General features: G+C 39.7%; 1 protein-coding gene across 1 annotated transcript in view; it reads left to right on the top strand.

The window, feature by feature from the left end:
- The first annotated feature begins 2,333 nt into the window (after nucleotides 1-2,333).
- LOC127370521 (potassium/sodium hyperpolarization-activated cyclic nucleotide-gated channel 1) overlaps nucleotides 2,334-27,821 on the top strand; it is a 72,485-nt gene continuing 46,997 nt past the window's right edge. Inside the window, exons 1-2 of the mRNA XM_051412653.1 lie at nucleotides 2,334-2,990; nucleotides 9,812-10,235. Of these exons, the coding sequence (XP_051268613.1) occupies nucleotides 2,635-2,990; nucleotides 9,812-10,235 (780 nt within the window). The 5' untranslated portion in view covers nucleotides 2,334-2,634. The remainder of the gene's footprint in view (nucleotides 2,991-9,811; nucleotides 10,236-27,821) is intronic.

Here is a 27,821-nt window from a genome sequence, read left to right on the forward strand (position 1 = left end):
TAACCTAGTAAGTAAAGTTGTTAAATAAAAGTAGTGAATATTTACTTCTGAAATGTAGTGGACTAGCAGTATAGAGAGTGGCATTAAAATAGAAATACTCAAGTACCTCAAATTGTACATAATTGTGCTTAATTTTTACATTCCACTGTTGACCCACAGAAATATACTGATGGATGTAACATGTTTATTATCTATACTGTTTGTGTCAGTGTTTTTTTTAGTATAGCAAGAGATATAAAAAGGGTGCAGGACTGATTTTAGAAATGCTGAAAGTCATGAAAATTATGAGCATAAACCAAAAAGGACATCTCTAAAATGTTTCAATTACTTAGTTCACTGAATAAATGAAGAATCTGAGGATTAGACTGCCAATTGTCAGGGGTAAAAGGAGGAAGTCAGGCGACGTCATTAAAGAGCGACAAAGTCTGTGTGAGGAGGGGGTCGGGGTGGATGAGTGGGTCAGAAAAAAGTCTGATTTTAACACAAGGACTTCTGTCCATTTCCTGTTTCCTACCGACAGTCAACATTATTCTTTTTATCCATTACCACGGTTATTGCCTAACAGTGACCATGTGTTGTATCTGTATCACTGAGGAAGTAGTCAACCATGATGTTTTAACCAAAAACATGATCTTTCCATAACCCTAACCAAATTGTTAATGTGCCTGAACCTAAATAATCCTAAATGCAAGATCAAAAAACTGTTTTAATTCTGAGACGCTGATGTTGATTTGATTGTAGCGTCAGATTCTGGAGGGCATGAACCAACAGGGTGTTTTGGCATTTATCTTGGGAGGACTTGTTGATACTTTCTGTACACATTAAGTCAAAATGCTGTTTCAGAGCTTTCTCTACACTTCAGAAATAACATTGGGAAGCCTTTAATAATTTGTTGAGCCTAGAAATACACACCATTTGTTATATTTTACTTGTGAAATGCAAACTCTCCAGGTTGCTAAATATGTCTTTCCATGAGAGCTACAGCATGAAAGGGTAGTTCTCATGGTAGCCTAACAACCCCCTGGTTTGGAAACACTGCTTTAGACTGTTAATTATTCTGCCAATTATTATCTATAAATTAACATTTATCTGACAGTTTGAGTTACAAGTTACTTTACAAATTAATATGTTTGCAGACAAAACATATGCAGAGCTTATACAATATCATTAATTACTCAACAGTATAAACAAGTAGAGCTGAAACTATCAGACGATTAATCAGTTAGCTGATTCACCAAAAAATAATTTCCAACTGTTTAGGAAACTGTTTATGTCATTTTTTTCATGCAAAAACATTTCATGGTTCTAGCTTCCAGCTGAAATGTGAGGACTTCCTGCTTTTCCTCAATTATATTCATCTTCTTTAATAATATTGAGGTCTAGACCATTGTGAAGGTGTCACTTTGGGCTCATAATTGAACTATTACTATTAAATGCTGCTTACACATCAATGCATAAACTAATGATAATCTACATTTTTCTGTATGAGTACTTTTACTTTTAATTCTTTATGTATTAATATTAATACATTATTCTGATTATAAACGCATACTTTTACTTAAGTAACATTCAAAATGCACGACTTTAACTTGTAATGGAGAGGTTTTCTTTGTTTTTACAGTGTAGTAGTAGAACTTAAGTTAAGGATCTTTACCAACTCCATTTATTTGTGCTGGTGCTCCGTGTACAGGTGGCTGTTTTATGAACCCTATAATTCAGTATAAATGTCTGGCCAAACTAATGTGTAGATTGGCGGGAAAAAAAATGTTTTAGGCGATGCATTAGAGGAGAGCTTCATTATCCCTAAATGTATACTCATAAAGCCTTCTGCAGACATTACCTAATTACCTCCGGTTTAAAATGCACCATGCAGATGATTTTATTTGGAGCTTATTGAAGTCAAGGCTGCTTGTAAAAGTGGGCTGTGCAAACAAGTGCTTGTAGCTTGCGAACATGGCGTCAGTTCACACTCTAAATGTTGGATCATATCTGCAACACCTTAAAAGGTGCCATATCCACAAGATGTTCAACTAGTTTTTCTCATATGACCAGTGGCTCAAAGCTCCGATCACACCGACATCACAATCTGTTTCACCGTGTTGCCTTCTATTATCACTCCTCAGTAGGAAACAAACCCAGCGCCAGGAAGCACGCATGCTGTATCAATTGGTTAAATTAACTTCATATACCATTCGCGTGTGCTCCTATAATACCGGCTTCCTCCTGCCATGTGTGAAAGTGATGACAGAGGAGGAGAGGGGAGACGGGGAGACGGGGGGGGCTATCATGAGCCACATTATGTAAATAAGGTGCAGGGGCATGTGCCAGTTAAACCGCAGTGCCGTGCGAAGTGAGACGAGGCAGAGGCTTTGGACGGCAGAAGCCGGGGCCGTCGGTAGATGGCGGTAACCCAAGAAACCTGATCCACCGGGTTCTCGGGCACTCTGTCTCAGTTTGCAGCACTCGCACTGAAGGCAGAGGAGCTAGAACAGTTTTGAAGGACATTAAAAAAAAACACAACAACCCACAGACAGGAGAGCTCACGGCGGGTCCTCTCGAGTTCAGCGCGCAGACCCTCCCGAGCCGGAGACGGAACGCATCGCCACGAAGAAAAACGGGAAAACTAAAAACACCATGGAAGACAAATCTAATTCGTTCTCCAGCAGCAAGGAGGAGAAGGCGGATGGGAATAATGTTTTTCAGAGGCAAGACTCGATACAGAAAAATAACACGGGGAGCCAGAACATGAAGGAGCACGGCAACTCCGTGAGCTTCAAGGGGGAGCGGGAAGAGGCCATGGTCGGGTTTGACGATCTGGAGGGGGCGGCCAGGCAACATGGTTTTATGCAGAGGCAATTTGGGGCCATGATGCAGCCCGGAGTCAATAAGTTCTCCTTGCGTATGTTCGGCAGTCAGAAAGCCGTGGAGAAAGAGCAAGAGAGGGTTCAAACGGCCGGATACTGGATCATTCATCCATATAGCGATTTTAGGTAAGGGCTGGAAAAGACACCTGCTCACTCACCCTCCTCCCTCCCTTTTTATCCACCCCTCCCGTCACCCTGGGGTCTGCAAGCTATATACTTGCACACATAACGCTCTGTCATCGGCACGCACTGTCTGCCCCGAAGCGCATACGCTAATCTACCTCTGTATTTAGGCAATCAGGCTTCCGCCGGCTCAGGGCTCCACTGACGAAATGTGCCCAGTGAGTGTGTGTGTTTCATTGCGGCATTTTTATTATAATAGAGCGGGACGCATTAAGGCTTCAAAAGGTGTATCAGTGATATGTCCTTGGAAAAAGGATGGTGAATGTCATGATTTGAAAACACACACACACACGCCACACACACGCCCCACACACACACACACACACACACACACACACACACATACACACACACTAGCGCACCTTTTTTCTTCTTCTAATTGTTCCACAATAACGTGCACAGTGTCAAGTCCTCATTGCGACATATTCTCCTGTCTGGGCGACAGTACCTGGACGCACAACGTGACAATGCCATTGCACCATCCCGGTTGTAAACATTTCATTGTAGGCGGCGGTATAAGACGACGGGCCTGTGTGCGAAAAAAACGCACAGAATGCGGTAAAAATCGTGCAGGAAAACGATTTAAGGAGAGAATATGCGTGTTTTGAATTAATCAGCTGAGACTGGCCTTTGAATCTGAGCATGGAGCCGCAAACATCTGACAGCTCTTAATGAATGAGTGATATGTTTTTGAAGCTGAGGAAATGTGATGGAATGTGTTGGTTGCACAGGAGCTGCAGAAGCATCATTGTCACACTTTCTTTCACTAAATGCCACAGTGATTATTGTGGTCTTTTGTTTTCCCTTTTTTTGGTTTGTCATTCTTTCACCAGAACAACCCTGTGGTGCCTATTGTCCCACAAGACTGCAAGTTTTAAAACTGTCTGATGAAAGACGCAACGACTCCCCATATTATCACACATGTATGATTAGTGTAGCACATGAGCTCCAGTCAGTTTGAGTCTTACACAGTGCATTCAGATGGTAAACAAATGAGATCAGGTGAAGCCAGGACCGGTTCTCCACAAGCTGCGTGTTTACAGTTCAACCACTCAACCAATTAAGCATCTCATCTGGCCTAGTCTCTGCACCAGTGTCCCCTGGCGCAGCTTGACGGTGACAATCATCCCCGTTTTCCATTGAAGCTACATGTAACGTGCCAGGGCACGTCAGAGCTGTCCATGGTCCTGAACTTAAAGCAGGCCTGAGTATGCAGCACTCTGTTTCTCTGCTGCTGATTCAGAGCTGCTGGAGTCTGCAGGCTGAATTCAGACCCAAAGAATTAGTGCACTGAAAGTTACAGTTGGTCTTCCACTTGGCCTGTGTGCCTTGCTTTTATTCGTACGCAATGCTTTTAATGCAACAGTTCAATAGAACACACGGTAGCTCTAAACTGCACTTATTACATTACGCATAAGATTAATGCTAACTAGGATATCCTGAGCTCACCCAGGCAAAGACTCCGGCATATGCACATGCACATGTGCTCACACAAATGTATAATAATGGAGGGCAAGGATTAGTAGCACAACACAACAGTCAATGAGCTTAACAATCTCTGAAAACAATTATGTAAGGAAAATTGATCCCCCCCTCTCCAAAATGGCCAAAGGGTAGGACCTGAACAATTCAGTGAATAGGCATACTTTTTTCACAGTTATTAATTTATCTAGCAATTTAATTGGTTCTCTTAAGTATATGGGCTGTATTAATCTACTGTATGATGGACTTTCTTTGCAAGAGGGGGGGAATTTAGGGGGAATATGAAGGAAAATAATGCCCCATAATGGTAAATGATGGATGTATGTTGTCACTGTAGTTTGCATGCAATATATGTCGAGCAGCATATTCTAAATATGTAAAATTAGAGACAACAATGGGGATTTTGCAATTTCATCTCTGCACAAGGAGATTGGCCCTTTTTATTTCTGCTGTATTAGAAAATGTTTCACTAACTCAGGCCCCCTAAGGTTCCTTCCCCGTGACATTTTCCAAAGGGCGGTTTTTCATAGGAAATCAGCATAAATAGCATTACAGTTTAAAGACACAACCCTTCTATTGCAGTGAGACTGCCTCCTGGCTTGAAAGTGGTACAGTGCTGTGAGGTTATATCCCTGTGCTTCAAGCTACCTATCATGCTGGTGCATAAATGATAGAGGTGCAAAGGTACACTGTGCTTGGTCCCCTCGTGTGGCTTAACTTAACAACTTAATTGTTTTTGTTTAGTAGGTTGTTTGCTACAGGACTGCATATCCCTAGCAATATTTCATCCTCATATAATTCTATTGAACATTTACTGTCCCTTATTCTTTTGTATACTGTGGCATCCCCTTGTATGAGCAAAAAGAGAAAACAAAATACTCTGTATGGTCTTTTAATGAAAAGTCTTACGTAAGTACAGTCCATGAATGACACCACTATTCACACGGGCTTTATATTGCTTTGGGGGAGTGTTTGAAACTCAATATCTGACATATTCTTTGTACACAGTGGCTGCTTAAAGATTAATGGCAGGTTAGTAATATTCATTATTCATAGATTTTTAGAGAGGCCTCATGCACGGCCTCACACACCTCTGGTTATGCTAAGGAGAGGCCTTTGTCGTAGTCTAAAAGACTCTCAGTGATGTTTTCTTTCAGCGTCTGTTATAAAGAGAGACACTATGGTCAAGCCAGATGGGTGTGTTTTAGCCCTTACAAAGTATTAAAATGATCACTTTAAGTGTGACATTGCTGTTCTTGCTCACCATAATTTTAGCCGTTTAAAGGTATCATGCTTCCTAGAATATTATGTAGAAAATTAGGGGTAATTTCTTTTTGGCAACCTCTCCAGGTCATCGAAAATTACATGTTTTTATTCTTATAAAAATGAAGGTTATTCCTCCATTTGAGGATTCGGATGTTTAGAACCCCACATTTAATAATGATACTTTACTGTCCCTATGCAAACTGTTTCTGTGTAAAGATTTAACGATGGAGTAAAGCCTCTTTACAACACTGTAGCCGAGTCTAACAAATATGTTGCCCTCCAAAGCGGCGGATCTACAGAGAACGATGTCACCTCTAATTATTTGATCTGCAGTCCATACTTTTCTCACTGTATACATCAGTGCAGTATGTGACCTCTTGCACAGCGTACTCGTTACACTGCAGATTGGATAGGGTCGGGCCATGCTGAGTAAGATTGTGTGGGGTTCCCTCTGTTGCTTGGCAGGAGAGGTCTGGCATTGATTATGATGGAGCACTTGATGTAGGGAGGAAACCTACAAGAAGAAATGAGCCGGCTTGATTTGAAGCGGGATTGTTCTGATAATGATCCTCTGCCTCAGTTGGCGCTCGTTCTTTGATCTACAGCAGGGGTGGTAGCTACGGTGTGATCAACCGTGGTTCACTGTTTCTCTTTTTTGGGTTTCTGCAGCAGCTCCAAGCTCCTGTTTTAGGTCCAAGGGGCTGGTGACCGAGTGCATTGCTGGAGTAGGAGCTGCAGATACAGTTGGGTGTACTGCTCGCAGCTACTGGTTTAACTGGGGCTGTGCTTTCTCAGGCTAGAAGGACCGAGGCAAAAGCTTAATACAGTGATGTAGCAAGAGCCTGGCGCAGTCTTGTTGTTGGAGCTGACTGCTTTGGCACACTAACTGCGGCGTCTGTAGATAAAAATGGCTCATTCTAAGGTAACAAAAACATAACGATTCCTATATTCAGGTTATTGTACACTAATGAAAACACAGTTATACATATTATATCCCATTTCTGCCAATAGATCCTCCTAAATGTTACACCCTGGACCTTTTAAAATGTGGAATGCCACTTGAGATTGAGATGGAAAAATTAAACCACAACAGCATGCTAACATCTGAAGCGATCTTCCTCTAGTCTGTAAACAACTTCTTTCTAAGCAGCACATTTTGTTTGCAGTTTCCTGTTTTTATAGTTTCAAATTCTAGAACTGAAACTCAATGTTTTATTCATTAGATAAGTGGGTGTCTCAGAGGTTATGTACAGTATAAATACCACCTACCCAAGTCATGAGATAAATAGAAATATGTGGGCACTCTGTGGGCTTTTCATTATGTTAATATGAGTGAAAAACATCCAACATTTCCATTACTTGAAATTTAGCAATTTAACAGATGCTGATACTGAGTTCTTGAGCGGTTTAAGTGTGTTTCTTCTTTCTTTTTTAAAACCTTAGTGTCATATTTTTGAGTGACTTTCTCAATTGGATTTCAAATTAACATTTAATTAATACTGTATTGTCAAAAGTAGTGCTTTTTAACACACTATTCTATAAATTACTTTATTTCAGATCATGAACTTTGACTTTTTGAGGTAATTTATTTTCTTTGTCCTCATATAGCTCCCCCTTTTAACCACAGACTAATTAAACTATCTAAAGTAATTGTTTTCTAAAAATTTAAAAGATCCCTAAAAATGTACTTTATCATCATGGTTTCATCTTTGTCCTTGTTCCCCTCGGATATGAATAGCTCTTTCTTTCACTGTATCTTGTTATGAAGCAATTGAAAAGATGAATCATGGCGGATGTCTTCACTGCAACCTCTTATTAAACATTTAAATATAAATAAAAAGAATAACTCATGTCACACACAGATACTGTATGCACATTATCCTGGCATGTTGCCTGAAGGGGCATCAATAGACGGAAAGGTTGACAATAGTGTGTGTTTATTCTAATTTGTTTAATTTAGGGTATGTGTGGTAATTGCTAAGTTGAAGTGAATTTCATTCCTTATTTTTGCAGAAGTATCTTGTTAATACTTTAGAGGCATCTGTAGCATCATGTTCTGTGCTTTGATGTCCCACTCAAGGTGTTAAGTCAAGGCTCTCCATATGAAGTCCACTCCTTAGGCCCCCAGTTCAGTGCCTGCTGGTGTAAAAATACCTTAGGTGGATATTATGAACCAGCTTGGTGACCGCTGTTTAGTTGAAGTGAAGACAATTATCGGACACATGATCCATGGATATTTATAAAGCCAAGGCCATGTTTTAATTCATTCAAACAGATCCATTACCGGGTGGCCAGTGTGCCAGCCAGACAGGCAGTGTGCCAACCAGCCAGCCAGTCCATTTCCATCTTCAACAACAGCAATGGACGGGCAGCAAGGCAGAGCAGAGGCAGGCAGTCAGTCGGGCAGCAGGGATGGCGTCAGTGGAGAGTTTTTAGCACAAGATAGGATTCCTGAAAGCATCTATTTTCATTCATGGTTGCTCTGCCTTTATCGAGGCCCAGGACACTTCGTGAAAAGAGCAGGGTGCTGATGAATCACTTCTGGCTCTGTTCATCACAAGACAGAGGGCAGGGACATTAGCACAGCCAGGAAGGATGAGAGGGTCTCATTCTAACAGGGCCCTGAATACATACAGTAAGTTCTAGCAGCACATTTGGTGATGCCCTTGAATCATAGTTAACTTTGGATCCTCACAAAAGACTAAGAAGAGATTTTGTAACAGCCTAAGCATACACTGATCAGCCCAAACATTATGACTACCTGGGTACGCTGGTGGTCATAATGTTATGCAGCCCCGTAAACAACAAACTGTGATGCACTGTGTGTTCTGACAGCTTTCTATCAGAACCAGCATTAACTTTTTCAGCAGTCTGAGCTACAGTAGCTCGTCTGTTGGATCGGACCACACAGGCCAGCCTTCGCTGCCTATGTGCATCACTGCAGACTGGGAACGACCCACGAGAGCTGCAGAAATCCTTACACTTGCCCATTTTTCCTGCTCCTAACACATCAACTTTGAGGGCAAAATGTTCACTTGTTGCCTAATATATCCCATGATAACGAGATAATCACTTCACCTGTCAGTGCTCATAATGTTATGGCTGATCGGTGTATGTAGCTGTCAGAGCTGGACTTCATGCTTATTACTTGTAGGATGGCATGTGACCCATGAAGACCCTTTGTGCGTCCACAGACCTCGGTCTTTAATCATTTCCTACTGATTATTGTTTGGACAAATTGGCAACATATACAGTATATGCTGAGAACTTCCATAGCTGGAAATAAGTCAGATTATAATAACAACCTTAACATTGTTGTTTTGCTATGTTAGCTGGATGGCTCTAGGAAATGGTAGTTAGTTTGTCAGTCCACCACTTTGGTCCAGATTTAAATTTTGCATTATGTGCAGATATTCATGTTCCCAAGAGGATGAATCCTGCTGAATTTGGTGAGCCCCTGACTTTTCCTTTAGCGCAACCGTGAAGTTTACATTTGTCGTTGTGAGTGAAATATCTCAACAACTTATGGATGGATTGTCATGACATTTGGTACAGATGTTAATGTTTCCCCTCAGGATGAAATGTAATGACTTTGGTGATCCTCAGACTTTTCACCATTCGGTCAAATTTTTGATTTGTCCTGTACTTTGGTTTATCCCAAATACCCTCAGAACTAGTGGCGTTTCATTCAATCTCAGCTGGACTTGTATGTAATGTAATGTAATGTAATTAGCAAATGTTAGCATGCTAGTACATATATCACCGTTGTGTTTAAGTACTGCCTTGCAGCGCGTCTGTATGCTCTGTATATTCTTTTACTACTCTCCAGCTTCACTCTTAGCCTTACAGCCTTGATGGTGGATTTTGATAGAAGCTTTATATTCATTGGCAAAGTTCTCGAAGTGTATTCGCATTCTTTGAAAATGTGAATACACTTATACCTACATATATCAATGCACTGTCTCTACAATATGTTTACGACCTTGCATTACTGATTCATGTGTGTCGCTCTGCAGGTTCTACTGGGACTTGATAATGCTCATCATGATGATGGGGAATCTAATCATCATTCCTGTGGGAATAACCTTCTTCTCAGAGCAGACTACCACCACCTGGCTGGTCTTCAATGTGGCCTCAGACACCATCTTCCTGGTGGACCTGGTCATGAACTTCAGGACGGGGATCGTCAACGAGGAGAGCTCCGAGATCATCCTCGACCCCAAGGTCATCAAGATGAATTACCTGAAGAGCTGGTTTGTTGTGGACTTCCTCTCCTCCATTCCAGTGGATTATATCTTTTTAATAGTGGAGAAAGGCTTTGACTCGGAGGTATATAAAACAGCCCGTGCCCTGCGAATCGTCCGCTTCACCAAGATCCTCAGTCTTCTGCGTCTGTTGAGACTGTCCCGACTCATCAGATACATACATCAGTGGGAGGAGGTGTGTATGTTTGTCTGTGTACATCAGTGATCAGAAAATAATACAGAAAAGGGATTGATATAAAAGCAGAGAGCAGGACAATGATGCAGGGTAAGGGAGTTATGGTTGTATTTCTGTGCTGAATGGTGTCTTCTGGCTGCATGCTTTTCCCAGCAGCACGGCAACAACCTTGAAAGGTTAATGCACGTATAAGACTAATAGGTGCTGTCAATCACCACTGGTCAGAAGGCTTATCTGTGGATAACAAGTGGTAATTCAGCTCATTGATGGGTGAAATTAATTCAAAATCAGAAATCAAAAGTAATTGCCTTCAGAAAAAAAGCTTTAGTTCTAACTATGTAGTAAGTCTGTATGGATTCAGGGCATGATATAATGTAGTCATTAAGAGTATAACATTGTATCTAGGTATTGTATATTAGAGACTAAATGAACTCCTTTCTTAATGTTGTGCTGGTGCAGTTGTTCTGGATGCCTCTGTTGGATTTTGTGTGAACATCCACAAGGTTAAACCCCACTGGGCATAACCGAGAGTGATACATTATTACCCTCCATCGAGTCCTTGCACTCCCTGACTCAGACTATTTAACCAAGCTCTAGTCTTCTCTTTCTCCCGGTAACAATTTCATTACAGACTGGCTGATCAAAAGATTGCCCCTATCCATATCGTGACTGTACCGCTCCATACATTTTAGCCATCATGACCAAAGCACTGATGCTACGTTCGATTTGCTCTTAGATAAAATGTAAATGGTTGACCATAAAAGCATCTCTCTCTCTCTCTTCTCTCTCTCTCTCTCTCTCTCTCTCTCTCTCTCTCTCACCTCGTCCTGAATGTCCTTGCCCCACAGCACGCTCTCCATCCCTTATTGTCTGACTCCCCTGTTATCGCTGCTGTTGTCCATGCTGTTTGTTACACTGGTTGAAGCAAATTGTGTTGTTGTCAGGGCTCAACCTGAGCTTACATTCTTTAGAGTGCACTGTTCAGTGAGATATCAGTAACAATTAAAGTGCAAAAATGGATAATTTATTGTATAAAGATGCATTTTGCAACAAAATTTTATGAACCTGTAAATTTAATATAAATATAATAGCTATAGTCATGAACAGCATCGGCGTGTGTCTAATTCCCAGCCCCCATACTATGGATCAGTGAACATTTATGGAGCAGGAAAAGATCATATTTGTGCTCAAGTACCAATGAGGCAGCAGACTTTTATAGTGTTTATGGTAGCTTATATTTATCTGTCAGTGTGTGTTTTAAACTGTGTTATATTACCCTTACTGCATAACGTGGCATTTGGAAAACAAAAGCATTATTCATGCTTCAGCAAAGCATTATTCAAGCTTTGGTAAATACGGAGTTTTGATATAGCGTAGGATACAGACACTAACATCACGAACCATATTCTGAAAAGTGAGCACCATATGGATTGCAGTTGCTTGGTGTTATTGTCTTGGCATGCACACTGTGTAGGAAGTTGATTATAAATTTGAGGGAAGTGCTGTATATTATATTGCTGTTTGGTTTGCAGAGCTGCATGCAGTGGGAGGATGAGATGGTATGGACCAGGTTAGAAACACAAATAGACGGTGCCGCAAGGTTAATGAAAATCTGCAGTGAGTATGCAGGCAGTGCAGTATATAGGGATGTGTCATAATGCTTGGATACAACAGCCCTGCACTCCCAGTTTGTCTCTCTCACGCTCAGTCATTCCTCTTTGTCTCCATTCGTCTTTCTGCTTATCAAACTCTGCCTGTTTGTTCCTCTCTGGTTCTCCCCTCTCTCTCATTTGTATGCTCCTCTCTCACTCATGGTATGTCATCCACCTTTTGCACTCTGCTGTAACCTTAGTATTAGCTAAAGAAAATACAGTATAAAAATCAAATGTAGTTATTTCGGTCTAACCACATTAAATAGACACACTGAATAATAAAACAACGGCAAATCAGACACATCCACAAGAGATGTAAAAGGAAAGAAAAGGCACTCGGTGGAAAAATTCCAAGCTGTCGTAACATGTTAGGTGTAGGATGCAGGATTAGTGCTTTAATGGAGGGACAAATGCAGTCTCCTGCCATCATAATGGGTTTCAAGCAGTGAACCATCATTACATCAGCCTTGGGATGGACTCAGTTAGTTATTCAGACAGTGAGTTTCGACAATAAATCATCCTCCAGCCTGCATGTCCATCATTCCTTCATCTGTCGTGTGCTCCCTGCCCCCCTCTTCACTTCGTCACCATCTCTTCTCTCCATCTGCGAAGTAGAGAGGGCCGTTATTTTATCAGTGCTGGCTGGACAGTCAGGACTGCGTTAAGTCAGATTTGTTGTTTCGCCAAAACTCTCAATTAGAGCCATGCCTCTATATTTTTCAGAGATCTTAATGTTAACTAAGATCTGTAGCAGACAGAAGCTGCATGTGAACATGCGTTGGTCTTCTTACAGGCCTCACGCTCCTACAAGTTTAATTTTTACCTCACAGGAGCAGAATTTTCCTGCTTAATATGATAGATACTGGAGATGTCCTATGCACATAAAAGATTCTGATGAAGCTTAATCCATGTTGAAGTCCTTTTTATTTAATGTCTCGATTTTTCTCAGAAACCTCTTACGGACAATACTGCGGGGAAATGGCAGCTGGGTATTGTGGTCTAAGTAAAACAGCTGAGTGGTTACAGTATTAGTACCCACAAAGGAACTGATGCATCTTATTTAAGCAACTCATTTGATTGTCACACATGAGAGAGGAGAATCCATCTGGCTGTGCTGATTAGTCCGAAAAATAATAATAAAAGACAAAATATATATGATGCAATAGTCTGAATAAGCATTAATATTACCTTTAATAGATTTTAAGATCACCAGTGAGATGGAATTTGTGATTTTTGGTTATACAAGCTCTGACCCCAGCGTACTCAGTGCTTCTACCCGCATCTGTATGCATGATCCTTTGTGTGTTTGTTCAATCATTCATTCATTTGTTTGCGAACACATAATTATTGCAATGCAGAGTGCTTAGGGAAATTGCAGTGTACAGTGTGAAGGTCATGCGGAGCAGTAAATACGCTGTGTGCTCAAACAAACCACAATTTAAACAAGCACCAACCAAATGGAGGCTGGTGCACTGTTTAGACATCTGGAAGTAACTTGGTGGGTTTTCCTGTATTATTGTGGCAATGTAAACACTCAAGTTAGTTTAGTGGAGAGTTAAATAATTTAAAAATTGAAAATCAGATTTTATGGGGCGGGCCTATCAACATGATTCGGTCCCGTATGCAACTTAAAGAAGTGTGATGTAGAAACTTGAAGGTGCCACCTGCCGCACATACTCCGACAATGGACTCAGAAACATAATAAGGAGGAGATATCTTGTGGATCTTCAGGAAAGCTTTAGGAATCAACAAAGTGTGCATATTAATATATTCTGGAATTTTTAATGAGGTAGAAAGAGTAGATACCTTTTTTAAGGATTTTAATGTGGGAATTATATTTTATATTAAATTGTTTGTTATTTAAAAAAACACATCAGATACATTGTTGTTCCAAGAAGACTATTTGTATATGTCTTAATCCATGTCTGGAGGGGGACGTTTTGGTAATTTTGATAACACATTTTACTGAAGTATTTTGGTTTTACTGCTGCAACTTTACTGTTTTCATTCTTACTGCCATCATCAACCCCCAGCCTCATGTTTTTTCTCCAGATTGTTTGATAAAAATACTGAATGCTACCTACCCAGTGCCAACAGCACTAAGAGCAAACGCAGGTGAACATATTCCATAGAAATACAACCCCATGTGGCCCAAAAAAACCACCCAAAACCCCTCTCAAACTGACTCAATATTTCCTGAACACTGAAAAAAGTAGATCCCCAATCATTCATTCACTCACCTATATGGCCCACAGGGGAATTATATTTAATGGCTGGATATTTAACAATTCAATAAAATAATGAGGACAGTTATCGGGGGCATTTTTTGCCCTTTCATCTTTAATTTCACTGGCATTTTTAGATCTTTCAAGGGCATTTTTGCCCCCTGCTCCTATTCATTTCTAACCCTGCCTCCCTTATGTTTTCCTTATTATTTCACATCCTCTCAGATACAGAGCTAATTATCCCAATGACCTTACAGTCACGACAGGCACTTTTTCTCCAACTTCTGCTGTTACCTTTGCGTATGTGCTAATGTTGGAGAGAAATTGTCACGATTTATGGTACCAGGAATAGATTTAGATACAACCCTATCCAGTGCTGATTTTAGTTAATTGTATTTAATAGAAAATGCAAAAGCAGACTAGTGGGATAACATTTTTAAACTGCTGTAGAGAATCCCCACAGCTCCCAGTGCCACATCTGGCTCATCACAGCCACCATGCCTCCCGCCAGATCCCAGCTCAAGCGCAAGGGCTCAGGTTGGGCTTGTGGCAGCATACCAGCCCCCAGGGGTGGCTCTACCCTTTCTGAGGCCCCAGGCAGAATTTGTCTGTCAATAACAAATCAGTAAACCTGAACTTTATTGCATTGCAAATTTGTTTTATAACTTATATCTCACCATAAATCATGGCACATTTGTACTATCTAGTATGATTCCTATTTATCAGTGAAAAGTGAGAATTAAGAATAACCATCAAACCAAACATCTCAGTTTCAGGCTAAAGCTTCTTAGATTGGTAATATCACTTTTTTTTGTTACTGTTCTCTCATATGTATAAGGTACATTATATGGGCTACACATTCCAATAACGTTAAAATATTTTGAGTTTTAGTAGCTATTTTTAACTGGCAAATACTTAAAAATAGCTTTAATTAGTCCCATTACCAGTTGTTGTATTTTCCTACAGAAGAGTCATCAGTGATTGGTTCATAAGACATCTAAACTTAATTACTGTCTTTCTCTTTGATGCTGAATTGAAATTTTAAATGAATATAGTATGACAGTTTACAAAATGCATAACTAGAGAGCTAACATTAGTCTAAGCCGACTGGTCCCTTGGGACTATTTTTTATTGACAAACTAGCTGTAAAATCATGATATTCTCTTATGATATTGATTCTGACATTTAACTGTGAAACTGTTCTGCTTTGTGCCAGCTGAAGTCATTTTTTCCGACTTACATTTAAACGATTTGTGTGTGTGTGTGTGTGTGTGTGTGTGTGTGTGTGTGTGTGTGTGTGTGTGTGGAGTGTGTGGGTGTTAAAATTTTGTTAAAATAATTATGGTTGAGTCAGCACAGACTCTGCTGACTCAACCATAATTATTAATATTTACTTCATAACACTGTGTGCGAATACATTTGGTACATTTTGATACATTTTCCCTCCAGTTAAATGTCCAGTGTGTAGGATTTTGTGCTATCTAGAGGTGAATTTTCAGACTGAAACACCCTCGCTTCACCCTCCCCTTCCAAGCATAAAGGAGAAACTATGGTGGTTGCAAAATGCACGAAAAAAGTCAAATGCCCCTTCCTGGAGACAGTGTTTGGTTTGTCCATTCCTGGTTACTATACAAACATGGCGGTTTCAACGTGGCGGACTCTAAGGAAGGCAACCTGCGGCGTCTGTAAATATAAATTAAAATTAAAATTGTATATGACATTCCATTTGTGACAATAGATTCTCCTAAATGTTACACACTGGACCTTTAAGGGGTTGTTTTCCACTTAAGTTAAACAGATATTGTGGTGTATCACAATACATGTTGTCTGGTCATGTTGCAGAGTCAACTGTATTTTGATACTATGGTAACACATTGTCACACATGGTGAGTTACACAATGATATCCACCCTCTATAGTCAGTATAGACATACTACAGTAGCAGGACATGCTGAGGAGATACTGTTACCAGTGTTACCTGCTGATAATTCACCTGCATTGCCACTGTACCCACCACCTTCCTATTTTCTTATTATTTATTCTTTTACGTAAAAGTATCAAACCTTGACATTGGTGCACTTTTCTTTCTTCACATCCCCCACTTCCAGTTTCTTTTTTATCCCTCTGAACGGGTGCTCCTGTGTCATAATCTCATGCGATCGCTTCATCACCGAGGTTGGCTTTGTTGCATAAATATGCCCTGAAGCATCATTTTTCAGGGGCCTCTGGCAATCAGATGCACGGTACACATTCTTGATATGGGATTGGGCCTTCCCTGAATCAACGATTCATTTTATAACCTCTTGCATGCAGTTAGAACTTTATTCATAGGGAAACAAACTGAATGTGTGTAAGGCATCTAGCAGCTGCTTGTGTGCAGCTCCACTTTGTCAGCATCAGAATCATAGAGCTGTCGTGCAAAAGTACAACCAGTTTCTGTCAACTTGACCGATTAACTCACCTCTCAGGATCAGATTGGTCTCTTATTTCACCGCTAATAACAGTTGCCTGGTTGATGATTTTTCCTTTAAGCTGCAAGAGAAGGGTAGTACCTGCTAGAGCCGGCAGCACAGCATGATGCAAGTGATCTGTTTAATTATACCGTCTGTAGGGATACCTTGTCCTAAGTAAAGGTGCATGGTTGATTCACAGCTCAGCCGGTAAATTGATCTGAAAGGGGGGAAAATGTGAGCTAACTGACCTGGGTATCCAGTTTACTGTGTGGGAGCAGAAGAGGAGACAGTAACTACATTACACTGGCTAAATTTGGTCTCCACTGAAATAACCTGTGCTATTGTGCGACAGTCTGACAGCAGACCTTTTTTTAACTCTTCCATCTTTAGATCCAGAATGTCAACATACTGACAGTGGAGGTGAAGTTTGTCTGCACCTTTTCACAATGTCTTTTTTTTTTTTGCTATATATTATTTGTTTTTTTTGCTATATTAGGGGCGGGACAGAGCTTCAGGGGTGTTTCTTGATATATATTGTTATAAACACAGCCTTTCTTTATCTGTTGCATACACCACTTCTTATAATGTGCAGTGCAAATCTACAACAGTAGATGTAGTCATGTGAAGAAAACAGAAATTTCCTGTCAAGGTGATGTCTTTAATTTGCTTTTCTCTCCAACCAAAAGTTTACAGTTAGATTAACAGTTTACTATGAGAAAAACAGCACATTCTCACTTTAAAGAAACTGGAAACAATACATCTCTGGCATTTTTGCTTGATAAATGCCTCAAACAATAACTTGATTATCTAGAGTTGATGATCAATCTTCAGTTGATTAACATATTGTTTCAGCACTAGTTCAGAGTAAATATATTCCCTTCTTACTGACGAACAGAATAAGCTGACAGAGGGCACAGGCATCGTAAGGTGAATAAAGGAGATCACGATGAAGCCACTGTGTACTGTAATTTGCCAGCTCAGCAACAGATAGTGTGGTGTCAAAGGAGATTAGTCGGCTTTGGTTTATAGAGTCCTGTGGACTTGATTCACCTGTCTCTGAATAGGCTATGCCAAGTCCTCTGTGACTTGAGGCCTCCGCCTCAGTCTCATGCAGGGACACAGGTGCATAGGAACACACCCACACACACACACACACACACAGACAAACACACACAGAAGGTCTGCTGAATCATGAAGTGCTGAATCATGTGTGAGGTTGAAAGAGAGAGCAAGAGAGACAAAAAGACAGATGGAAATAGAGAGAAAGAGAAGAAACAAAGGGAGGAAGGCAGTATGTGTTACATTTTATCTTTGTGTGTGTATCAGCAGCAACAGTGATTCCTGTACGATGTTCCTCTGATTGATTTCCTATTGTGTTGACCTTATTTCTCTGTAATTACAGCTTGTAAATGAAGTAAGGACAAAGGTTTTTAAATGTGACCTGGTAGTGTTTTTTTGTCCTTTTGCATGTCTCTACCTGTGATCAGAAAAGCTGCACATACATGCAGTTTATCACAGTGACAGCAACACTTAAACAAATGACATGAATCTATAAAGAAAGTATACAATGCATTCATCACAGAGACCAGCAAATGACATTTATGGGAGGATAATTAAAAGGAGCCTGGCCTCATTACCATGTTCTCTCAAATGGCATTTAGTTGTAGGACAGACAGTAGGGAGGAGAAGGAATGTGACCGGCTGCAGGACTTTAGTCTGTGAAAGAGCTGTGTTGGAGCAGAGCCGTTGGCTGTTGATTGTATGCAACTGTTTCCTGTTATGTGACGTGATTTGATCTGATGTGATGTGTGAGGCTGAGGATTTTTGTGGGAATGTGTCACGTCTTTGTGTTTGTGCGTGCATCTGGATATTTCTATAGCCTGTAGCCTCGAGGTGGCATATGGCAGCTTAGTAGCACAACCGATCTTTTTCATTCCTAAAAAAACACTGTATTTTCACAGTCTGCCAATACCACGTATGGGTTCACTGCAACAAAGACAAATAATGGAAATAATGACCCAGCATGACTGTTTCAAGATATCAAATAAAATGTTCAACTTAACATTCTTGGAAAAACCATACACTGCTGATGGAGATTTACAGTAACTCTGTGACTGCTGGGAAAGTTGTTTAAACTTTGGAGCAGGTGTTAGTTAGCCCAGATTCTGTATCTGCCACTGCACATACAGTCAAAGCATCAAGTGTAGCTGGTTATTTATATTTAATGTCCCAATGAGAACATCTTGGGACATTGGACGTTGTTTTGCAAAGCACATAAAGGTCTGGTTTCACCTGAAGGTATGTTGAGGACACTGAGGGACAACTCTTCTATGCCTGGAGACATACATGTCATTTATCAAACAGAGGCAGCAATCTGAGGTGCAGCTTCATGAGTGATGTTTTCCTTGTTTTTTATGCATGTGCATTAAAGCTAGAGTGTGGGCCTTTTACATATAAATGAACATCCATTACATACAAGCCCTCGCCAAATAACAAATTGCTGCTATCACCACAAGATAAATCTTTCTGTATTTCAGAGTTTACCAGTATACCTGGTGTCTGTGGCAACATTCCCTTGCTGGCGCACCGGTACTGATACGTTTTAAGTCAACAGTCAGCCGTGTTTGTGTAATTACTCTCACTGTCAGAAGGGGGAGACCAAAGTTCCACAGTGTAGGTTTAAGGAAGAGTAACTTCTGGTAGATTGCATAAAGGTTAATAAATGTCAGATGTGTGCAGGTTTGAGTTTAACTGAGTGCAAATGTTGCTACTGTAATAAACGTGATGTCCAATGCACAATGGTGATTACACTATGACATTTTGATGGACTATTTCTAGTGTGCATTTAGTTACGTGGGAGTCTAGAGAGATATCAACCATATTGTCCTCCATACAGCTCTGATCTGAGCTTTTGCTGGAGCAGTTTCTTTGTCTGGGCCACCTGTCTCTGCTTTGGTGCTTCGCCGGTGTTTGAAGTGACTTTTTATTGCTTTTTAAAATTCATTATTTCACCTTACGTCATTCCATATTAATATAATGTCTTTAAAAGTTAAATGACTCAGGTCATCTATCTATAAACTCTAAAAAAAAAAAAAAAAAGAACTCTACACAAAAGTAACAAAAATGAACAAAATGAACATTAAACCAAGAAACTGAGCCACAGTCTAATTTAATATCAGTAAATGCAAGTGCTGTGCGGAGACTAGCACCCAAAATCCACATTAGGACACATTGCATTTGTCACTAAAGCATGAGTAGAAGCAAATTTGCTGTCCAGCGCTACCAAGCACTTGGCTACGGAACAGTGAATTCAGTGTTCCCCCTTCTTCACTCTTGCATTTTTCATCAGTGTTCAAGCTCCGTAGTGGTGTTTGTGTGCGTGTTCTATCCCATTTGGCTGAACAAGTCTGAAAACAGCAGCACTTTTTATGGAAAAGGCTAACAAATGACCATGTTTTGCATCTTTTTATTCAGGTTTGACTTCTCAGACGAGATAGCTTCTGAATGCTGTTACTTTATATCAAAATCAGGCTGTATTCCACTTTGAATATGAATGGATGATAGATCATGGAATTGTTTTGCTGTTATCTGCTGGGCATTTCAGCATTCTGGTGGTCATTGGCATAAACAAATTTGGGAACCCCACCCTGTATTTAGTACTGCAGAGCATGACCAGGCAGGCTTTTTGAGGCGAAGCAGACCTTTGTTGTCTTGAGCATGGAAGTCGCAGCCTGCGGGGGGCTAAAGAGCTCTGTCACGTGTCTATGTGTGACAGTCTGCCTGTCACACATTTGACATGTTGTGAGGCATCCATAGTGTCATAGCAGTAACCACCAGGGCAAGAAAGCATTATTTCTTCTCTGGTTTATTTGAGCTTTAGATTGTGATTCATTATATTTATTAAAGCATATAAAATGTAGAGCTATCTTTTTTCAATTAATCTTCTCCTAGACTAACATGATCTCTCTCCTTCTCTGTCCATTTCTTTCCATTTGCCTCCGGGCCACGCACACAGACACACACACACACACACCTACACACAAACAAGCAAGTAAAGTCACACACAACAGTCTAATGGACTCCTCCAGTCCAATTTTGTCTAGCAGACAAAAAATGAAGGACAATGCTTTTTCCCTCTCATGCTGTCTGTGTTCTTGTCCTCTCTGTTTTAAGACACGGCTCTCTGACGATGAACATAATGTGCCTTGAATCGTGTTCTTGCTCAGCTCACTGAGGGAAGCTCACTCTTGGCCCACGGGGTGGAAAATCCCAGACTCCACAGCCTGAAAGATAGAGTTTTTCTCCTCATCCCCTGAAGTTTTAACCCATTTTCCCTTGCCAAGTCACTCAGCACTCCTTCTGTTGCTAGTTGGTCTTGTTAACTGTGGTAGAGAGTGTTAATTGTTTGACCATATGGTTTAGAGTACAGAGTTAATTGTCAGACCCATGGTGTTAAAGAGGAGAGAAAATATAGCTTTAAACACTGATCACAGCATCACAGCTATTCCTTTGTTTTACTGAATCAGAGACCGGATTTAAATTGAAGAACATAGTTTTATACACATCACTATAAATATAAAGTTATTCAAATGAGTATGTCAACAGTAATACTTGCCCAGCAACTAAAGCGAAAGATTTTATTTAAAAAAATTGTTTCAATTATTAAAAGTGTGAGTTGCTGTTGGTATATTAAATATTGAATGTACCTCACACACACTTAAATGACAAAAGTGTGTCTTCTACATAACTTCATAAATAGATCTAGGGGGCAAGAAAGCATTCAAGTGAGAGGAAATATAGGTTAAAAATAGTCTAGATTGTCAGCGTCGATATGTTTCAGGCATAAAATATTAACATTTTACACTATCCAGTGAAAACAATATATTTACATATTGGTTCATTTTGTTGAAGGCAAAAAAAGCCTAAAAACATCTAAAAAAACACTGAATGTAACAAAAGAAATCCCAAAGCAACACCCAAAACAACAACAACACAAATTGACATTTCGGAGAATGATAGTCTAGGTTAACCAAAAAAAAAATCGGAATTTGGTGTTTGAAAACACAGTTTTTCTACCTAAATGTGACGCCATTTGTCACATGTGCTGGCCTGTAGAAGTTAAAGGGACAAACCGTTAGATAAATTCACTTCATCATTGATGAGACATACAGTATATAACTGTTATAATTTATACCATAGAAATTTACAGGTGCTGTTTATGAAAAATGTGCCTTCATGCTGTTATGACTCTTATGTCTCTTATAAAAAAATGTTCCTGTCTGCTGGGGCAACCTGAACAAATTGAAATATGTATGTGATTTAAAAAACCTGCTGATAGCTGATATTCATCAAGCTTTGATTCACGGTAAATCAGCCTATATGCTACTGCTGGCTTTTCAGGTCGCTTTATATTATACTGTCACTATAAGCTGATGTATGACGTTTAAAATGTTGTATACTCCTCCACTGGGAGTACCTCCAGTTCTCTCTCTCTCTCTGTCTCTGTTTTTTCATCTCTTCCTGCCACTGTCAGTCTGTCTCTCAGTTCGGCCCTTTATTTGATGTAGGATATAAACAGACACGTCCGCACAGTAAAGACAGAGTGACCGAAAGGCAGTGACACCGAAAGGCTGAGACGGAGGAAAAAAGAAGGAACAATTTCTCTAGACAGGAAGCAAATTCTTATGCAATATAAAAGTAAAGTGTTTTAATCTTTTTTTTTTTTTTAAATGGGAGCAGGTTTTATGCTAAACAAATGACTAAATTAGAGTAGCAAGTGATACATGCAGTGCCCTCAAACCAATGCCATCTTTTGTTATTTAGCCTGGGGTATAACAGTTTCAACAGCCCCAAAGCAGTCAAACAAAATCAACATCTGCTACTTCCTGCAACATCTGCTCCTTAATTTCAGCATAATTTTATTAAACTCAAGTCATATTTTCATATTCAGCAACAATATACATGATTTGTATTAACCCCCTCTAGAGCAACAAAACAGTCAGTGGAAGGAGCTTTTGATCTTCTGTCCATCCCCATGGGATATCCCCCTGTGAACACAAGTTTCCCACTGCATGGTGTGCACAGTACAGTAAGCAGACAGATGACAGATATAGTCTTGGGAAGGGGTCTAAAGTGATAAGTGTGGAGATTAGGCTAATCTTAGTTATTTTTGTTCGCTGGGCTGTTGTTGGTGGTTGCTGTGTGTATGTGTGTGTGTGGACGGTCACAATGAAGAAAACAGATGCATTGGTGATCCCTGGTAGTTAGCTGATAAAAGCTCTTATGATCTGTGCGCTACAGACTCTCCATACTTGACTGACTGATTCTACATGAGCCACGTAATGATCCCTTGTTATTTAGAGGGGAGTAACACCACTCATGGCAGACATCCTGTAATGATGTCTTGTGCAAAATAATTAATTAGTAACTAGTGAGGCATTTAGGGTTCTTCTACTTTCACTTCCCAAGAGTTAATGTTGTAGTGGATGGATTTACTGAAGCACCCTTCATCCATCTGTCACAACGACAGCTGCGCTCATCTATCGAAGCCTAGCTGTTAATATGAATCTTAACACAACAGTTTATATTCTGTATAGTCTCGTATAGGAGCAACAAACTATTATTACACCATAGAGAAGTATTATTATGGATGTCCATTTGTGACTGCAGCACAGATTAGATTATGCAGCATATCAAGTGTAGTTGCTGCAGCTAACATAGTCAGAGGTATGTGAGACTAGATAATGTCTTGCTGCTCCACTCTGGGTTATAGGACTGATTATAATGTTATATCGCTCCCATAGGGCTGTGTATTTATTACCGGTACTATTGTATTGTTATGGTATATAGCACTATATGTTTTGCTGCTACAGTATTTATCTTTTTTCAAGACGAAACATGGCTTCAGAGCCATCATGAGTTACTATTTGTGCGGCCATGTCCATGCCTCCTCCTTGGCATACCGGGATAGGAAACTGTGGTAGGAAGGGTCCATCTTGCTGATGTTTACATGAGCACAGCAGGTCACCCTGTGCAATCCAGTCAAATCCCTCCTGCTCTCACATGGGCGCTAATCTTCCCTGACTGCCTTCTTAGCACAACCACAACTCAGGCTACAGCACTCACCCTTCTTCTCTTTCACTCCTCCATGACACTCGCAAAAGCTGCATCTTATGTCTGGTTAAAATTCAAATAGATAGATATTCAATAGATACCCACAAGATGTACAAAAAATTTAGAATTTGTGTACTAATTGAATATAAAGCTGTCAAACAATTCATTTTATTTCAGGAAGCTATGTGTGGCTTGAGTGTTAGACGATCTGTGTTAAGTATAGAGCAAGAACTGTCAATTAATTTAGAGGGGGGGCGACAGCTAGTCTGGCTTGTTTAATACATAAACAAACAAACTATTATATATATGGAACTATTGTCTTTGCTGCCAATGTGAGCTGTATGGTTGGTTTATATGAACTGGAAAATGGCTGTTTTGCCCCTGCTTTCAGTCTTTATTTTAAACTATAAGGTAAGCTAATTGCTTCCTGGCTCTGGCTTCAAACATAAGACACAGACGATGGCAATCTTCTCATCTAACTCTTGGCAAGAAAGCAAGTAAGCGTATTTCCAAAAATGTAGAACTATTCCTCTAAGATAAATGCTATGTAGTCTCAAATGATGGGCTTTATTAAAGCCACTAAAATCAATATATCAAAAGTGACAATGTGAAAGGGTTTGTCCGTTGTGAACCTGCATAGAATTATAACCTGAATCTGCAGCTTGCCTCGGCTTTACGGAGCTTTATAGTGATTTTCAGCTCATTGTTTAGCTGTCCAACCGACAGCTTTACTCTTGCCGCTCTCATAGTGTTGTTTCCAGACACAAAAGGCAGCAGCAAAAAGCTGTAAAAACCCACTGTTTACTACTTGCTCAGCATTAAACAGCAGACAGTTAGAGACTACCTGGTGAACAAAGAGGAGCATTTGGCAGCTAAAGATCCAGATATTTCCCTCAGGAGATGGTAGAGACCAAAACAGAGCTGAAAGGAAAATAAACAAAGATAACCAGAAACACGACTCCAAATGAATTGTAATGTTTCTCCATAACAGCAGGATGTGTAAATAAGCAACTGTCATCAAGTTCATCATATCAGCTTAAAATGTGATGTCAATATTGAGTTCACAACTTGTTTCTACTGACCCCAAGTGGCCAAACAAATCAGTTATTGTAGGTTTTATTAAACCAAGAGGTAATTGGCAATATTAATTCAGAATATAAATAAAATATATACTATATAGTCCCTAGAGGCAAGAGTACTGTACAATCATAATATATCTATGCCATATGCAGACAAATATGCTAACTGAAATCAAACATAATTACAATCTAATTGTGAATCTTTATAAATATTTTAAAGAATTAATCAGTTTCTGTTTTGTGCCTTGGATCAATGTGTCTCTGTTTTATCCCTGTTATCTCTCAGCTCTTTGTCTCTTTCCTTCTTCTCTCCATCATAAACTGATTGACTGAGAACACTGATTTAATTCCTGGAATGATGTTGTCAAACTGTCGTCCTGAAACAGACTTGCATAACAAGTCAATTGGAGGGAAAATGGGTCATGAGGGAAAACAGTTGTTTTTGAGCCTGCTGGCATAGTTTTTGAACAATATGTCCACACATAGCCATTTGTTTTCTCTGCAATTGTCTGGTTGCACTGATGAGTTGTCACTGTGCAGGTGCCACTGTCTGAACTATAAGTACTGCTTGTATTTAACAATGTCAGTCATGTGTACATGTTTTCTTAGAGCTGTGATGATGTTGTTATTTTGTTACTGCTGCTCAGGTTTCAGGTACAAATCAATAGAACATTCAACCTCCTCAACATCCATAAATACATTTACTTGTTCCCCTGATGCAGTGAGCCTTTCCCCACATAGAGTAGACTTTTTTTTAAGCCCTGAAAGAAATTACTAAAAGAATATACATAAATTAACCGCATACATTAACTGCATACATTATTCCCTGCATGGGTACATTATTACGGCAAAAAGAAGGCTTAGCACACTGTGTGGGTCAGAATATATAAGTAGTGATAGAAAAAGGTACAGGATTCTTATATAACATTGCAAGTCAATGTTTACAGTCCTCAAGTCAGTATCCTCACACAAATCACCAATGAAGTCCATGCAGAAAACATCATAAATGTGACCCCCTGTGGCTGTGTGAGCTTCTGCCCCAGAGGATGCTGCCTCTGCCAATGCAGCTCTGAATGTTTGAGCACAGATTAAGGCGGAACAGTAGTGTTGAGGTTATCACGCTCACACGACAAAAATAGACGCAGAGCGGGTGAGACAGCGGGCAAGGCAGCAACGCTCGCAGTACAGTGTGATGTGCTTAGTGGAAGAATAGGAGAATAGTGCTGGCGGACACAGAAATGATGGAAAACAGAGCAGATGAACTCCCAGAGGAAAGAGCCACTTAGCCAGAAAAAGTATTTATTTTAAATGGTGACAGATAACCAAGGGATGAGTTTTTTGATGGTTGGTATGGGCTGATCCAGTAAAGACCAATATCACCACACCTACCTTGTATATTTATCCAACAATCAAACTCTTTTATAATATTATACATTATATATTTGAGTCCTTAATGTTTGATGCAGTATTTAATGATCAATCAGTGTATGCTGAGGTCGCAGGGCCACATTCAAACATTTGTAGATAAAAATGCGTTGCAGAATTTGTATCAAAGTAGCTCACAAAATTAAAAGAAACGAGAGAAAAATTGTGACTTTAGCACTTAAATAAAATAAAATAAGTCCCCAGTACATAATTTGTTTTTTTTTAATAATTTGTAAGCTGGAAAACAAATGACAGACTTCAGAAGAAAGCCAACTGTGAGTAACACTTCAAAGTCTGTTTCAGCTGTAATGCGCTGTTATTGCTACAGTTCTATTCTTTGTGGCCCATTAATAGCAGTGAGTGCACTGATGCAAATATTTTCTTTTCTTTGCAAGACATTTTCTGAATATGAGGTTAGCTGCTGAAATGATGAAACAGTCAACAACTTAAAATGGTAACCAAATAATAAGATAAATGAGACAGAGGACTGTGGGAATGTGTGTAGGGTGAGCAGCATTTAAAAAAAATTGTATTTATGACAACTAAATCAATATCAGAAAGAATAACTGTGATTTGTGTATTACTTCTCTCCCATCACATTTTATAGGAAAACAACACTTTTTACTCCTGATTTATCTGAGCGTTACTTTGCAGATTCCGATTTTTCATTCAAAGCCTGATCAGCTTATACAATTTGAAGCATTGTAACAGATTTAACTGCCCAGCAGTATATAATTGAAATTAGACCAAGCTCAACCAGCTAATACACTGAAATATGCTTACACAATAATGCATCTAATGACTATAATCCAGCATGATAATATTACAATCTGAAAGGAGCCAGAATTACGAGTACTTTAACTTTTGATACTTTAAGGATATTTTACTGGTAATAATTCTGTACTTTTACTAACATATTTTAGGTATTTGCTAGTACTTCTTCCATATATATCAGGTTTTATTGTAATGTAAGACAGGAGTGCATGCAGTGGGGAAATAACGATGTTCCCTGTTACATTAATAGATCACTGCTTGTTTTCTGCCTCTATAAAGATCCCATTGATCACCACCTGCCTTTTAATTAAGTCTCTGGCTATGAATTACCGTTGGGCCTCATTACCTAAATATACTGCTTGGAGCTGAAGATCCAGAGCTTTTTATGCAGAGAAAAGTAAAGTTTCACACAGCTTTAACACATCTTGAGAGAGAACCAAGTTTCATGTATAACATTACTGAAAATATATCCTATTCTAGTCTGTATTGTAGACAGATCTGTAGACTGATTAGTGTAAGCCTAGCATACAGTATGCTGCCCTAAGCACTGAAATGATGCCAACCCTGTTTACGTTTGTTTATTGCTGAACTATACATATATCAAGATGATTACACACAGGGCATTACATGTGAATTGTAATTACTTCCAGCAAGCTGCTCTTCTTTGGGGGAGAGAAGGCACTGGATGCTATTGTAGTATATATATATATATATAAATATTCCATATTCAGCTTTATCTGATAAGACATACATTGTCTTCAGGAGTTTTTTTTGTTTGTTTTTGTATACACAATTTGTTTTGGTATATAGAAGAAGGGAGAAGAAGAAAACATGAGACTCGCTAAATCCCAGTGAATTCCCATTAC

The sequence above is a fragment of the Dicentrarchus labrax genome, unplaced genomic scaffold, assembly GCF_905237075.1.
Source record: "Dicentrarchus labrax unplaced genomic scaffold, dlabrax2021, whole genome shotgun sequence".
Lineage (NCBI taxonomy): Eukaryota > Metazoa > Chordata > Actinopteri > Moronidae > Dicentrarchus > Dicentrarchus labrax.